The 16,340-nt window shown below is 32.8% G+C and overlaps 1 protein-coding gene across 5 annotated transcripts in view; it reads left to right on the top strand.

Moving 5' to 3' along the window:
* Nucleotides 1–16,340, top strand: part of COL11A1 (collagen type XI alpha 1 chain) — a 195,981-nt gene that overhangs the window by 82,327 nt on the left and 97,314 nt on the right. For all 5 annotated transcript variants that reach the window (XM_027571529.2, XM_027571515.2, XM_027571497.2 and 2 more), the window contains 13 exons: nucleotides 2,498–2,551; nucleotides 2,670–2,723; nucleotides 2,908–2,961; nucleotides 4,171–4,224; nucleotides 4,344–4,388; nucleotides 5,572–5,625; nucleotides 6,130–6,174; nucleotides 6,433–6,486; nucleotides 6,948–6,992; nucleotides 11,177–11,230; nucleotides 12,561–12,605; nucleotides 13,744–13,797; nucleotides 13,878–13,922. In XM_027571529.2, coding sequence (XP_027427330.1) covers nucleotides 2,498–2,551; nucleotides 2,670–2,723; nucleotides 2,908–2,961; nucleotides 4,171–4,224; nucleotides 4,344–4,388; nucleotides 5,572–5,625; nucleotides 6,130–6,174; nucleotides 6,433–6,486; nucleotides 6,948–6,992; nucleotides 11,177–11,230; nucleotides 12,561–12,605; nucleotides 13,744–13,797; nucleotides 13,878–13,922 — 657 coding nt within the window. The remainder of the gene's footprint in view (nucleotides 1–2,497; nucleotides 2,552–2,669; nucleotides 2,724–2,907; nucleotides 2,962–4,170; nucleotides 4,225–4,343; nucleotides 4,389–5,571; nucleotides 5,626–6,129; nucleotides 6,175–6,432; nucleotides 6,487–6,947; nucleotides 6,993–11,176; nucleotides 11,231–12,560; nucleotides 12,606–13,743; nucleotides 13,798–13,877; nucleotides 13,923–16,340) is intronic.

Below are 16,340 nucleotides of genomic sequence, written 5' to 3'. Positions count from 1 at the left end.
GGGAAAGAGAGAATCCCAAGCAGACTCCGCACCGAGTACAGAGCTCCACATGGGCCTCTATCCCAGGACGCTGAGATCATGACCAGAGCTGAAATCAGGAGTCGGAAGTTTAACCAACTGAGTCACCCGAGCGCCCCTATAAATACGTTTATTTTTAAATGAAAATACTTTGTGATATACTCAATAAATAGAAATTCAGATGGGGCTGGAGGAGCTCTCAGTGACCATTCACTAATTTTTTTTTCCTTCTTTTGAAATTGGTTTTATTCCATAAGAGACTCTTAATCTCAGGAAACAAGCTGAGGGTTGCTGGAGTGGAGGGGGTGGGAGGGATGGGGTGGCTGGGTGATGGACACTGGGGAGGGTATGTGCTATGGTGAGCGCTGTGAATTGTGTAAGACGGATGAATCACAGACCTGTACTCCTGATAAAAAGAATACATTATATGTCAATAAAAAAATAAAATTAAAGTAAAATTGGTTTTATTGCCGGCACCTGGATGGCTCAGTCAGTTAAGCAGCTGTCTCTTGGTTTCACCTCAGGTCATGATCTCAGGGTCCTGAGATCCAACCCCGCCTCTGGCTCCACGCTCAATGGGGAGTCTGCTTGAGATTCTCTCTCACACTCTCCCTCTGCCTCTCCCCATCTCTCTAAATAAAAAAAATAAACTTTAAATAATAATAAGATAAAATTGGTTTTATTTTTAAAATATTACAAGGTGAAATTGAATTTTAACACCAATATATATTCTTTGTCATCACCACCATAATCATCAGGATAGAGAATGGTTCTATAACCTTAAGCAATTTTTTGGAGTCAACATTTTACAGTCACATCTTCCCTCCCACCCCTAATACCTGACAATCATTGATCTGTTCTTTATTACTACAGTTTTCTTTTCAAGAATATTGTGCAAATGAAATCATGCATTATGTAACCTTTGAGACTAGTTCCTTTCATTCACCAAAATGCCTTTGGATTCATCATAGCTGATGTGTGCATCGATAGTTCATTCCTTTTTGTTGCTGAGTAGTATTCTTTTGTATGGATGCACTATAGTTTATTTTGGAATTAGAAAAAAATCAAAGAAAATTCAGAAAGATAATTGGGTGATTCAGAATATGGCAGCCTTATTTTTCATGGTTGGTTAATATTACCATGGAAGGATGGAAAGCATTGCAACTTAACTGAGAACTGCATAAAAATACTGAAATGTCATTATATGAAAAATCTAGGGAGTTTAAACTTTTGCAAAATTTATATTTTTTTATCAAATTCACCCTTTACAAAATAGTTGTATCCGAAAACATTGTTTGCAGTAGTTGTCATGGATTTTGTGGTTTTCCTTGACTCAAGTCCAAAGAAATACAATATCAGATGAAGAAGGATCATTTTCATTAAAAACTAAGATTTGTGCTATTCGGGTTGCCCTTGCCTTCTAACTGGGTTACAAGATAAAGTCATCTCACAACAATAATTTTCTTAAAAAGCTATATTCTTTTAAACTCTAATTATTAGACAACTTGAATTTCATATTTCTATAATCAAGATTGTACAGTGATGATAAAAATTATTTGCAATTTTAAATGTGGGTTATATTGGCTCCCACACTCATTATATGCACACTATTTAACCTCAAAAAGGATATAGTTAATTAAATATAAAGGCCTATTTGTTTATGCTAAAACTACATTTCATCTATTATTAGCTGTGTAATTTTATTTTATAAAACATATGTATTAAGCCCCACCTAAGACATTGTTTGTTGACATAACATATTGTACTGCTTAAGGAAAGAAAAATTTTGAGACTCTTTAACCTTTAATCTGACATGGCATGGTGCCAGGCAATAATTTGCATTTGGGATCACCAAATCATCCTCCAGCATTTTGTAGATGATGGAAAGAAACATGAACCAGGCACTATGCTAAGTTGTAGGAGTATAATGGAGAAAAGACTGACTTAGTCTACAACCACAGGAGTTAACAATTTAATGGGAGATTCAACTATGAAAAAAGGCAATTATATTCCAGGTGATAAGTTGAATAAAAGAATGAATATGTGGAAGAGGATCTCCAAAAAATAAAGAGAAAGGTGAAGGAAAAAGCGTTTGGAAAGAAAAGAGGAATGAGATTGATGGTTAAGAGTGTTTTCAGTCAAGAGAAACGTAAAACCCTAAGGTTTTGAGAATTAAGTGAGTGAGGATTTTTTTAAAGGTTAAAATATCACTTTGTATTTCTTTTGTTTAATTGTAATCAGATGTCTCTATAAATGTAATAAAATAATATGACTTTTTTTTTGCAAGAAGCCTTTCAGAAAAATTGATTCTCTTATCTTCTGCTTTATTTGAACTTTTACATGAGAATTAATTTTCTTATGTTAAAACGACTGAGGTAAAGCTAAGAGGATATAAATTTCTAAAACCATCTTACCCAGTTGATTCAGTTTATTGATTGAGAATTCCATAAAATGAATAAATTGCAATGTTTTGATATAGGGCCCTCGTGGTGTTCAAGGTCCGCCTGGTCCAACGGGAAAACCTGGAAAAAGGGTAGGACTGGTTTTCATTGTGTATTTTGAGGGCATCTGAAATTATCAGTTATCTTGTTTCCTTTTACTCTGTGCCAGGAGGAATCCTTTTTGCTTAGTCATGTTCTTGACATTTTCAGGGTCGTCCAGGTGCTGATGGAGGAAGAGGAATGCCAGGAGAACCTGGGGCGAAGGTCAGGAGGTCATACATTTGTATATTCAGATCTCGTATGTCAGTTCACCCCTGAAAATTTTATATTTTAAAATAGAGTTTCTTGATATGAACGAATATTTCACATTTACATTACGGTATAGAATTAGGGTGGGAATGTAATGATGATGATAACAATGATGATGATGATGATGATGATTTTACAGGGGGATCGGGGATTTGACGGACTTCCGGGTCTGCCAGGTGACAAAGGTCACAGGGTAAGATATACCATTCTGTCTCTTTGCATACAGGGATAATACAGGATTATTATGAATTTTTTTAGAATCTATAGACTTTAAGAAATCAAAAAAAGAAAATTAATTTAAATATTTGTGCATCCAGTAATTTAGTAAATTATTACATCTACTACATACTTGAAGAAAGATAAATAGAATTATACATGCAATAACAATATAAGTTCTTTAATTATTTTTAAACATTAATCATGCAAATATAAATTTGGGCAGAATCTTTATGTATGTGGAAAATACTGTATTCATAGAAAGACAAGTGTGGAGATTTAATTTTACCTCTAATTTTTTCATAATCACCTTAATTTCCCCCTTACATTTTGTTTGTGGAAATAAGAGAGTCCACTTTAGGCAGTCTATCATTAATATAACAATATACTGGGCACTGTATTTTATTATTCTAAGTTAGATGGTGCCCATAGATAAGAGACACCACAGGCTAGTTCTTGTGATAATATGAGCTTGCAATCCGGTGCAAGAGCTTATAATTTGCAAAAGCTAAACAAACCACCATGCTGAACAAGAATTCATTGGATATTTTTAGGGGAAATTAAGCAAAGAGTCAGTCTCTCAGACAATGAAAAGCTTTGGACCCTCACATTTTTCTTCTCCAGAAGTTAGGAATGAAGATAAGACAAACTTTATGTAAATTGGAGCATATTAAAAGAAAAGAAAAACAGAAAAGAGAACACTATGGATGTCTAGGAAGATATTTAGTGTATACCTACCCCATGTCAAGAGAAATACACAATTTTGTTTTTTAAAAAATCCAAAATCTCTTTAGCTGTCTCTAGTTGTGCTGATTTATTATGAATCTTAGAAGCAGAAAAAATTTAAATTACATTAAAATCACTAAAGTATATCTCTGTTTAAAACAATCTTCAGCAAAATAATTTTCTACATGATTTAGTTTGTAATAATTGTCTGAAAATTATTTTAGTTTTTTTTTCAAACCTTTTTGTTTTTAAAATTGAAGGAACATTTTTTTCTAGCATAGTAATATATAAAGTCAGTTAATATGAAATTATAATTTATCTCTGCAGTGTTCTTAGGAGGACAAAGAAAGTATACGTTTCCCTGACAAATTATCTGTATATTTAGCAGGATCATTGTAGGATAGATTTGTAAACATCTGCTTTATTTCATTTTCTAATCATATTTATATTTATTTAATAGGGTGAACGGGGTCCCCAAGGTCTTCCTGGTCCTCCTGGAGAAGATGGGATGAGGGTATATTAAACTTAATTTCTTTTAACAAATATCTGAAATTAAAACATAAGAGAAAAAATCGTGTTGAATCGATGTGTTTTCTAACTGTGTTATCCTCACATTCATTTTGCCGATGACAGGGAGAAGATGGAGAAATAGGACCGAGGGGTCTTCCAGGTGAAGCTGTAAGCAACTTCCTTTGTTTTTAAAATAATACTCTGTCTTGGAAGAACAGTGACTGGTATCATACATATAAAGTCAGGAATAAACTCAGGTGATTTAGCAGTCTTACTTAAGCTAACTAACCAGGTAATCATTACAGGAAAACATTTTAAAAGGAGGGCACATAGAGCTTTGTTATAGAGAAAGTCTGAGACAATGGAGAGGAAAGAAATGTGGAATAGAACATCTTTTCAGCCAAAAATCTTACCTAGTTTTTGTTGCTGTTTCTTTATCTTTTTTTTTAATATGATCAATAGCTCCAGAATCTATGTATATATTTAGAATAAATGGATCTTACGACCAGAAGAAACAAGAAAATAGTATATATCAGATATGAGGATAAAACGTGCTAGATTATATTACTTTTTTCCACCAAATTATACAAATGAGGAAACTGAATTGGGAAGGTTTACCCAGAGCTAGTTAATCAAAACACAGACTAGAGCCAAGCCTCTTGATTTCAGTCCTAGCTTGTCACATTATAGCGCTTTTGAGTTGACAGGCTCAAGGGAACAGGAGAGGCAGCAAATGACTGCACTCATTTTTCTAAAGAAGGAAAAGGAGGTGGAGCACATGGAGGAGGAGAAAAAGAAGAGAAGAAATTGATAAATTTTCAAGAATAATAATTTTTAAAAATCTCTTAGGAAAATGATTTCTATTATCCGCATATATAGTTTATTTAAACACCTGTTTCTTTCTTTCCCTTTATGAATATTCTCTCAAGAAGGAATATAAAACAAGAAAATCAGGATTTTTTGATTCGTATAGTCTATCTGATTGAATAATAAGATTTAATAAGATTCAGGGTTGCCATTCAAGTCAGAAAATGACACAGAAGTGACAAAAATATTAAGCTACTTCTTATTTTTAAAATTTCCCAAGTGACTCATATGTAGATTTATAGAATCAAAGAGACAGAGTGTATGTGCTAAAACTCCCTGTTATCCATTCTGATTTCTGGATAAGTATAAACATGAGATATTTGTGTTACATAAAAATGGTATTTTAAACACCACAGGCAGCGTGTTAATAGACGATGTATAGATATTTTTACTCTGAACATTATATTCAAATTTCTTTGGAGGAAGAGGTGTATTTTGAGGGCATTTCTAATGAGGACATGCTTTTTTTTTTTTTTCCTTCTAGGGCCCACGAGGTCTGCTGGGACCAAGGGGGACTCCAGGACCTACTGGGCAGCCTGTATGTATTGCTGGAAATATTCCGAATTTTCTAGGGAAAGCTTGTTGTCAGATATTTTAAAGCGTAAGACCATGACAGCTTTCAGTAGACAGCTAGGTATTTACTGCTTTGTTATATTCTAAGACCTAATGATCCTGTCTATCAGTTAAACTGATTATTCTCCCCCTACCCTCTTTCTTTCTTTTCTCTTCTTTTTAGTTTATCTACTTTATTGTTTCATGTCAAATTTCCAACACACAGTGGAAAATGCTGCTAGGTTGTCTCCAATGTGGACATAGATAAGAGAGTATAGACCTTGCCTTTTTCCTCATCTCTAAATCCTAAAATGATTTTTAGTTACCCCAGGCTAGTGGGTGTCATGCTACTAGGTTAATTTTTTTTTAATTTTCTGTTGTAACACTTAAGCTTACAAATATCCTTATATATATTATATATGTAATTACTTATACAGCATATTTGCACATATGTAAATATGTATATAAATATTTTTTGTCTTTATTGAAGGGTATTGCGGGTGTAGATGGCCCCCCAGGACCAAAAGGAAACATGGTATGTAGAAACCATCTGTAAAATAACTCATATCTGCAATCTAGGTACTAACAAACCGCTTCTGTTGCCAAATCTAAAAAAAAAAATTCTTACAATATTTTGCTAAGTCCATTAGCTTCTGCTAGCATTAATATTTACGAGATTTTCCAGATTCTCCATGGGGAAAATTGATTTGGGGACTGTTTTTCAAATGAGAAGAAAAAAAAAGACAACTATGTGAACTTGCCCTATTAAAGACTCTCCATTTTTCTCTGGCAGGGTCCCCAAGGGGAGCCTGGACCTCCAGGGCAGCAAGGGAATCCAGGACCTCAGGTAAGTCCAAACCACTGCAGTTCCTTTGAGATAATGAGGTAAGAGGGTATCTTTTCATGAGAACACGGACAGCCTCAACATTTCCTGTGTAGGGCTAGAAATGTTTGCAATGTGAAAGTAGGAAGACAATTATTTTTTTCCCTTTTTGAAAAATTTGATCAAATTTGCAGAGGCCCCTTTTTTCCAAGAATAAAATGAATCATTCAGTGTTCATGGAATGCCGGCATGGATAGCCACACCTGCAGAAGGTTTCTGACTAGGATCGTATTACAGTCCCACTGCCAGAAGAGTAGCCTGTGTAAAATGCCTCACAGTGTTCCAAAACTTTCTGGGAAGTGTGGGGAATGTATATAGATTCTCATGACTCATTTCATGTGAAACAGAAGGTTATTTTTCTATTTAAAAAAAACGTATTCTTATGATGTGGTTCCTGACATATGAAATGAATTCTTTTAAAATAGGGTCTTCCTGGTCCACAAGGTCCAATCGGTCCTCCTGGTGAAAAAGTAAGTTACTCTGTAGTTCTGGTAATGCCTAGTCACCAATTTTGGGTTGTCAACCTTAGGCAGAAGCAAAGCCTGCCTTCTATTTTTGATGAGATGTCGAGATGGCTCAGTACATAAGGAATTAATCTGGAGTAAAACCTTGAGAGTACTGTGTGAGAGGGGTAAGTCATTCATACATCTCTGAACTATAAATGATAAAAATCACATAGTTCCATTTGGATAGTTTCCAAATGTGACCTTCTCAGCTATATTAATTTTAGAAATGCACTGGTATGAATGAGTGTTTTCTCTTCATTTTGGTTCTCCTTTTCTTTCTCATTATTTAAAAAAAAATGTCATTAGGTTTGCCTGCGACAAAGGGTTTCTAGCAAGATCTGATTAAGGGAAAATTGTAAAGTTATCATTCTCACCATTTTTCATGTATAAATGGCAAAGGATGTTCTTGTTAATAACTCAATGTCTGGATCAAAACAAGAATAAATCTTTAATTAAAAGATGTCTCTCTCCCTGATTTCTTCTGCTGGATTCCTTAACTAATAGTTCCTGTCCCCTATGGTTACAGTTCAGTGTTAGCTGGTTCCTTTTAATACCCTTTCCCCTTATTATCATTGATTTCTGTGAAAATATTATTTTTTTAAAAATAAGCAGCTTTACTGGGGTATAATTTCACATCATAAAATTTCACTCATTTTAAGTGTACTGGTCAATGATTTTTAGTAAATTTACAGAATTGTGCTACAATCAAATTTTTTTAGAATATTTTTGCCACCCCAGAAAGAAACTTTATGTCAATTTGCACTCTCTGTTCTACCCACCAACTTAGACAACCACTACTCTGCTTTCTGTCTGTCTGTAGATTTGCCTTTTCTGGACACTTAATATGAATGAAATACATGAATGAATTTAAAATGTGAACTTAATCATATAAATGAATATAATATGTGGCCTTTGTGTCTGGCTTCTTTCATTTGGCATAAAGTTTTTGAGGTTTACTCATGTTGCAGCATACATCAGTTCTTTTGCTCCTTTTCACTGTAAAATGCATTCCATTAATGGAATACACCACATTTTGTTTACTTCTTTATCCATATTATGGACTTATGAGTTGTTTACTCTTTTGAGCTGTTGTGAATAGTGCTGCTATGAATATTTGCATATAGGTCTTTGTGTGGAACTTATTTTGATTTCTTTTGGGTAGACACACAGAAGTGGAATTTCTGGGTTATATGGTAAATTTAATGCTTAACACTGGAGGAAGTTTCCAAACTGTTTTCCAAAGTAGTTGCACCATTATTTCATTCCTATCAGCAATGTATGAGGATTCTAGTTTCTCCAGATCTTCATGAATGTTTGCTTTCCTTCTTAATTATTGTCACTCTTCTCAGCATGAAATGGTATCTCATTGTGGTATTAATTTGCATTCCCCTAATCACTAGTGATGTTGAGCATCTTTTCATGTGCTTATTGGCTATTTCTGTATCTTCTTTGGTAAAATATCTATTCAAATACTTTGGTAATATTCTAATTGAGTTATTTATCTTATTATTATGTTGTGAGAGTTAACATCAAATTTAAGTGGTCTTTAAGGTACTTTTTTGTGCATATTTTCTGTATGGTACAGAGATCTATTGGAAAGTGCCCTGTGAATTAAAGATGTACCCAAAGTGATTTCAAATCTTTACTTTAGACCAGAAATTTTAACTTGGGCATCTTTTACCATACTTTAGCTCATCATGAACATACCATATTCATAACAAATTGTATTTGAGCGTAAGTCTATTAAATTTTCTACCGTGAATTGGATCCTTAAGAGGACTTTGCTTTTAAGGTAAACTAGGATATCTGAACTCCGTTTGCCGAGCCAAAGGTGAAATATAGGAGCTGGTTCACTGTACTTGTGGTAGGAAGAGGGCTGTCTTCAGGCCAAGCAGCTTATTTTTCCAATCTGAATGTATCCAGCTTGTGGGTTCAAAGACAGTCTCTTTTCATCAAAAGAAAGGAACTCAAGAACATGAGAGATGCCTGTTCTATTTATACTGCATCTATGATGTATATTTTTTTATTTTGCCTCTATATTACTTTATTTTCTTTATGATACACTGTATTCTGTTCATTCTGGCTTAAGAACCTTGTCTCCCAAAATTGGGTGAATGGTGTTTTCAGCTGGATCATGGTATAATCTAACAAATAAAATATAAATATTGTCATGTATTTTAAATTCCCGCTAACTTTTATATTTTTGTCCTAAGTTATAGCCTGTACTTTTATTATATTTGTGATAAAATATTTTATATATGTTGTCAATTAACTAAATTAGATAAAACAACTATATTCTTTATCCTGACATTTTGATAATTTAAATATCCTGAATGTCTCCTGTGATTTGATTTATGATGTCATAATTTACATCACTCATATATTAATTGCATTAGAGAAAACAAATAATATTATATAACTTTCTGAGTTAAGAATGAAATAACAAGACACAAAATAAATATCAAAGGCAAGGGCTTTGAACATGGATATGGATCTGGGTTCACTTATACTGCAACTCTGTCACATATTAACATTGGTTAATTTACCCAAACTCTTTAGACAAGGATACTTCATGGAATTGTTTGAGACTTAAAGTGGACTGTATATCAAAAAAAAAAAAAGGACTGTGTATCTTATCTATCATCTACCATCATCATCTACCTATCTATAAATTGCTTAACATAATGCATAGAAACACAATAAGTTTTCATTATTTTATTAAAATCTAAAAAATATGACACATGAAAAGATGCTCAACATCACTCATCATTAGGGAAATACAAATCAAAACTACAGTGAGATATTACCTCACACCAGTCAGAATGGTTAACTTAATTTTTTTAAGAATCATTTTATAGCTCAAGATTTTTAATATTTCTAGTCCCTTAAATATAGCAACAACAAAAAATCCATGTAGTTTTGCCCATAGGTCATCATCATAAAATATCACAACTGCTGGTAAGAGTAATTACTGGAATAGTTCTGCATTTGTATTTTACATCTCTTTTTGAAGAAATAAGACCATTGTCTTGAAAGCAAAAGATAATTTATGTGACAGACAAAATACTATCATTAAAAATATAGTGTTTTACAATGGTCATGACATGTTAGATTACTTGACTGGAAATGACTTTGCAGAGTGGTAAATGGAAACATTTAAATCCTTCAAATGAGATGCAGTTCACCTCAGTTATAAAATATAAATTGTTCAATTTAAAGGTTATCCTCAATTTTTTTGTTGTTCTGTTGTGATTTAAGTTACATCTCTTGTAAACTCTAGATTATCAGTCTATATAAATATAACACTTTTCCTAAAAACTCTCTGAGAATGGAAATGGATATGGTGTCTGATATCTAGGCTTGCGTATATAGCTTTTCCCTTTCAATTCTTTCTAAATTCTGCCTAATTACTTGACCAGTAAGCAATAATTGTTTGGGCTCTGGAGACTTGATAAGTTAATTATTCTCAGCAGAATGCCTATTTTCCTATCAAGAAAAGTTTACTTCTTGTGGTAGCCATTCTTACTACGCTCCAACTGTAGTAACGGCATGTTAAAAGACATTTGAAACCATCCATGGTTAAAAAGAAATTAGAGTAATGAGTAGAATAGTTATTAGTGTTAATAGTTGCATATTAGCTTATGTCCTTTGACATCAAAATATTAGATTTGTTTTTCTTTGTGTCCTATGAATAACTGTCACAATATAACATATTTCTTAACACATTTTAATAATTGGTTATGTTCCATCAATGTTACCATATAATTACTTGAATTGGCACTTATTAATATCTTTGATGGAAATAAATCAACATATCCCTGACCTGTATTGTCTTTCTTTTTATTCTCTAAGCTCTAGTTTATTGTGGTAGGCAAAAACTAATTTGCTAATTTAAAAGAAGCTACATTTAGGACTACAAAGCCGGCCGAAAACTAGCATGTTTTTGACATATGTAAAATTTGGTTTTCATTTATCTCAATATAATGTTTTCTACATATATTTAAAAGTCATTTAAATGTTTATTGCTTATAGATAAAAGCTAGAGACTTGTTAAGAATTTTATTAATAGTATATTCCTATGTAAAAGCCAGACTTTTCATTATTCTCATTTTTTAAAATAAAATGTTCTCTTTCCCCCTTTTGACTAGGGACCACAAGGAAAACCAGGCCTTGCAGGACTTCCTGGTGCTGATGGGCCTCCTGTAAGTAATAGTTACTTGTCATTAAAATTTCTATATATTACCGTCAAAAATAGATTTTACATGTATTTTAGAAGTGGTTTCCTGAAAACAAATTAAACCAGTAATGAAACATTGATCCCTCTAAAAATACCATTTCATCATGTCACTTCCCTATTGCAAAATCTTTAAGGATCATGCAGTGGTCCTTGGATAAACTCATTCTAGTACTCTGGTGCCAGAATCTCAAGATCTTCCTACTTCCTCGCTAACGATCAGTTCCAGGCAAGCAGATCTACTCCCTTTACTCTCAGCATTCTCAAAATGTCTTTATTGCTAAACCTTTCCTGTGGCCTCCCCCCTGACTTCCCCCCCCAGGAAGCACTTTCCCATTCTCTCTCATTTTTCAAAGTACATGTTTCCTGAGGGTCCAGTAGTAATTTCTCACCATTTGAAAATTCCTCAACCTTCAGAGATTTCTACCTTTTCTAGAAATATAACAATGTTTATTGTACCCCAATGTATAACAATAAAAATGTGTAATTATATAATAACTGTAGTTGTTTTTTTAAAAGATTTTATTTATTTATTTGAGAGAGAAAGACAGAGATTGTGGCAGAGATAGTGAGAAGAGAAGCATGAGCAGAGAGGAGAGGGAGAAACAGGCTCTCCACTGAGCAGGGAGCCCGATGCGGGACTCGATCCCAGGACACTGGGATCATGACCTGAACCAAAGGCAGACGCTTAACAGACTGAGCCACCCAGGTGCCCCTGCAGTTGTTATTTTTAAAAATTTGTTATTTACGTTTCTTTTATTTTCCTCAAACTACTTATATTTTTGAGCGAGGATCTAAAATTTTACTGGTTATAATTGTGATGGAGTTACACATTTTTGTTTACTGACTCTCAATAATTTTATTATTAAAACTATTAGTATTTGTGATCTTGCTATATTTTCAAATGTCCCATTCATATGCCTTAGCTGCCTTTTGAAGATGTATGTTTGATTATTTGATCAATATGCAAAATAGAAGTCATATTGAAATAAATACCTTTATGAAAGAACTAATTGATACTGGCACTGAATTGTTAAGGGACGTTCTGTATCATTTTATGTACTTGTCCCAAACTCTCTCAAATACATTACTAGTTGGTGAAACTTATATCCATAAAATATAAGCTTATTATGTTTCCTTCCAAATGCAATTTCTAATGTTATTTAAAGCCATATGCCCTGATGCAAATGTTCAATATCTTTTGAAACAAGAGACTTGAAAAAAAGGAAAAATTTTGTAGTGTTATAAGCTACCGTTAATATTACATCTTACCAGTATTATGTTTTTACTAAATATAGGGTCATCCTGGGAAAGAAGGCCAGTCTGGAGAAAAGGGTGCTCTGGTATGTTACAAAGTATCCATGTAAATGTCCTGTTGCCTTATGTCTAAGAGAAAATGCCTTACTTTGGTCATCTTTATGATATATATTCTTCTATGATCACGTAGGGATAGGAATACTGAAAAGTAAGTACCAGAAAATAGTTTGTATCTACCTTTTAACATGTCATTACTTTCTAAAGACTTTTTGCTGTCATTTAAATATAAATCATGTCCTGGTAGTTATTTTTGTTTAAGGTGTAATAAGCAGATGTGTCTTAGATAGATAGTTTTAATTTTGTATTAGTAATTTTATAAACTAGACTGTATTCTCTACTTTTTAAATAAATATTTTCATGATCAGAGATAAATCCAGATTCTGCATATGTAGTATAAGTGGAATAAATTACCACAAATGATAATAATGAAATTGGATAAGAATTACTAAATATCAATAAACTGTTTATGTCACCCTAATTTTATCTTTACTTATTACTCTCTGGTGATTTATAGAAAAGAGTAGATTTAATTGTAAGAGCAATGATTATCAAAATATCTAAATAAAATATTCAAATAAGAGCTTATTTATTGTTAATACTATTTTGGATTACAAGAGAAGCGGGTAGGATCATTTTGTTTAGAGTTGCTACTTTTAGACTCATTAAAATAGCATTAAAAGACAGCATTACTATAGAAATTATATATTATATTTTTAAAAATTGTTTCCTTTACTTAAACTTATTAAATGAAACCAGCTGTGGAAAATATATAATTTTGATCATCTTCTTGATGACGTGAATTCTACAAAAGTTATACCAGTTTTCTATTACAAATATTTGTCTATTGTAGACATTGAAGACACCAGACATTTTCAGGTTTAGAAAATTAGTTATTAATTATATAATTATTCACTTTATTTTATATATAATGTTTATCTTATTTTTGCATAAATATATGATACGATAAATTTGGAGTAGGTAGGGCTAGTCGCATGGTTTGTTCATCATATTTGACTTTAGAAACAAATGATAAACTCCCTAAGTAATCTCTACCAATAGTAGAAAAATGTCATCTTTTTGTAGATTATTTGGTAAAATTATAGTGTGGGAATGAGTAGCACTTTCAATGTATTCTATATTTAAATAGCAATGGGTCTTTTTTAGGGTCCACCTGGTCCACAGGGTCCTATTGGCTATCCTGGTCCCCGAGGAGTAAAGGTAAATGTTATTCTTTTTCACACCATTTAATTTCAATGCAAAATATTATAATCATTTAATTCTTCTAATTTATTCCATAGGGAGCAGATGGTGTCAGAGGTCTCAAGGGATCTAAAGGTGAAAAGGTAAAGTATAATTTATTTAGGGGATTTTAATTGCCATTTATCTATTAGACCAAAAATTTAAAATTTTTCGGCAGATATTTCATTTGCCAGTATATATTAAATAATTACTTGATAACAGACAATGCAAGCCTGATTTTGTACTGTGTATCCTGCAAATTTTTTTGAAGAAATATTATATCTTGGGATGAGGACTAAATTATAGAAGAGAAGCAAAGATATGTCATAAACAGAATTAATCCTGTATCCCTTTTTTTCTTATGCGTGTTTACCTTTTCTAAATCATAGAGTTGCCTTATGAATAAATTAGCTACAGGGTTTGGGTGCCTGGGTGGCTCAGTTGGTTAAGCGACTGCCTTCGGCTCAGGTCATGATCCTGGAGTCCCGGGATCGAGTCCCACATCAGGCTCCCTGCTCGGCAGGGAGTCTGCTTCTCCCTCTGACCCTCTTCCCTCTTGTGCTCTCTATCTCTCGTTCTCTCTCTCTCAAATAAATAAATAAAATCTTTAAAAAAACAATTAGCTACAGGGTTTATACAATATCCAGTTGTATGTTTAACAGAGGAATGTTCATTCTTTTCTGTCTTTACTAAAATCCCCAAAGTTCTTAAGCTGAAATGCAGTGCAAAATTTAGAAGTACCCTAAATCATTTGGAGGAAGAGGAAGTCTTTATACATTATACTGTATACAAAGCAAAAGTATTAATGAGAAGGAAATAAAGATTAAAACTAGGCAGAGGTGGATGAAAGAATGTGGGATTTTTTTATAGGGCACAATGATTGATCAGACAAGGTTGAACTTGTAATTATATGCAGATGGCCTGTGCAAAAAAATGTATATATACATACATATATATATATATATACATGTATGTATATATATATTTATATATGCACACATATATGTATCATCTCTAAAATACTTCGTTTTTTTTTAAGATTTTATTTATTTATTTGAGAAAGAGACAGAGATAGTGAGAGAGAGCAGGAGTTGGGATGAGAGGGTGAGGTAGAAGCAGGTTCCCCGCCGAGCAGGGAGCCCGATGCAGGACTTGATCCCAGGACCCTGGGATCATGACCTGAGCTGAAGGCAGACACTTAACTGACTGAGCCACCCAGGTGCCCCTGGAATTTTTCTTGTTAAAACATTTAAGTATCAATTCAGATTTGGATCTGGAATAAGTGTCTTCCAAAGATTTTTAGGAAGACAGTGTTTAAAGGAAAGGTGTTTAATTGGGATGGGGAAGTTGTGAACTTGCTGGAAAAAGGGGTAATGGCAAAATGACAGAGGTAAATAAAATTGTAGATGACAAGATACATGTGAAAAGAAACAAGCAGGGGAAAAAAATGTGTACTGCTTATATGTAGAAAAACAATTTGACATCATTGGTTGTTTTGAATGGTGTATGGTCTTAGAAGCAACAAGTAGATGTAGAGAAAAAGAATTAAAATTTTAAATTGAGAGTTAAAGTTCTGAGTTCCATTATAGTTCTCATACTAACCAGACTGGTAAACTGAGGCAGATTGTCTCATTTCTCTGAGACTTATTTTAAATCTGTAAAATGAGGACATTGTCCTAAAAAAATCACTCAGGTATTTTTCAGCTATACCTTTTATTTTATCCTTTATTTTATTTACAGCTGTTATTTGATCTAATCTAGGTTTAGAGAAATTTTATATAAAAGTTAATGGAAACATTTTTCTAATGATAAGAGTTGTCCCTATTTTCAGACTCGGTGAAAAATCATTAAATCTTCATGAATTTTAATATCTATAATTTATTTTGTTTTTCTGAGTATGTATTATAATTGACCATCTCAAAATATTATAATTGACTATCTCAAAAGAGATAAGGAAGTTGAAACTTTTTTCTTTTTACACATAACAACTTTAATTGTTAACTAAAGGTGAAATAGAAAGTTAGTACCCTAACTAGGATTTAAATTCTCCATTGTTCAGACAGATGTGTTCCTTAGACCTTAAGCAACATAATCCAATGAACCAAATGGCATAGACGAATTCCTCTTTTACGCATCTTCTAAAACTGTTTCTTCTTTTCTGAAGATTAATTTAGACCTAATAGTTTTAGGACCTAATAGTTTAGGACTTAGTAACTTATAGGGTCACTTGTTTTAAAAAATTGCCACTTATTGTAAGGATATACCTAATATTTAAGTCATCTAATTTATTTCTTATTTGCTTCTCTATTTTCTAATTGTGAACGGAAAACAAAAGTATGACAGAAATAGCATCTAGTCCATATGTTCTCTCCTGAAACAAAAATTTCTGCTTGGAAAAATCCTAAAAACTGTTATTGATTTTTTGACTTACATAGCAGTGTTCTTTAAACTAAATTTGGCAACTGTGTAATTACCCTTCTCTCTAGGGAGAAAGTAATGGAGACAATAGTCAATAGGAAGTT

The sequence above is a fragment of the Zalophus californianus genome, chromosome 4, assembly GCF_009762305.2.
Source record: "Zalophus californianus isolate mZalCal1 chromosome 4, mZalCal1.pri.v2, whole genome shotgun sequence".
Taxonomy (NCBI): Eukaryota; Metazoa; Chordata; class Mammalia; order Carnivora; family Otariidae; genus Zalophus; species Zalophus californianus.
Note: the sequence above shows the minus strand (reverse complement) of the source record. Positions and strands in the feature narration are given on the sequence as shown.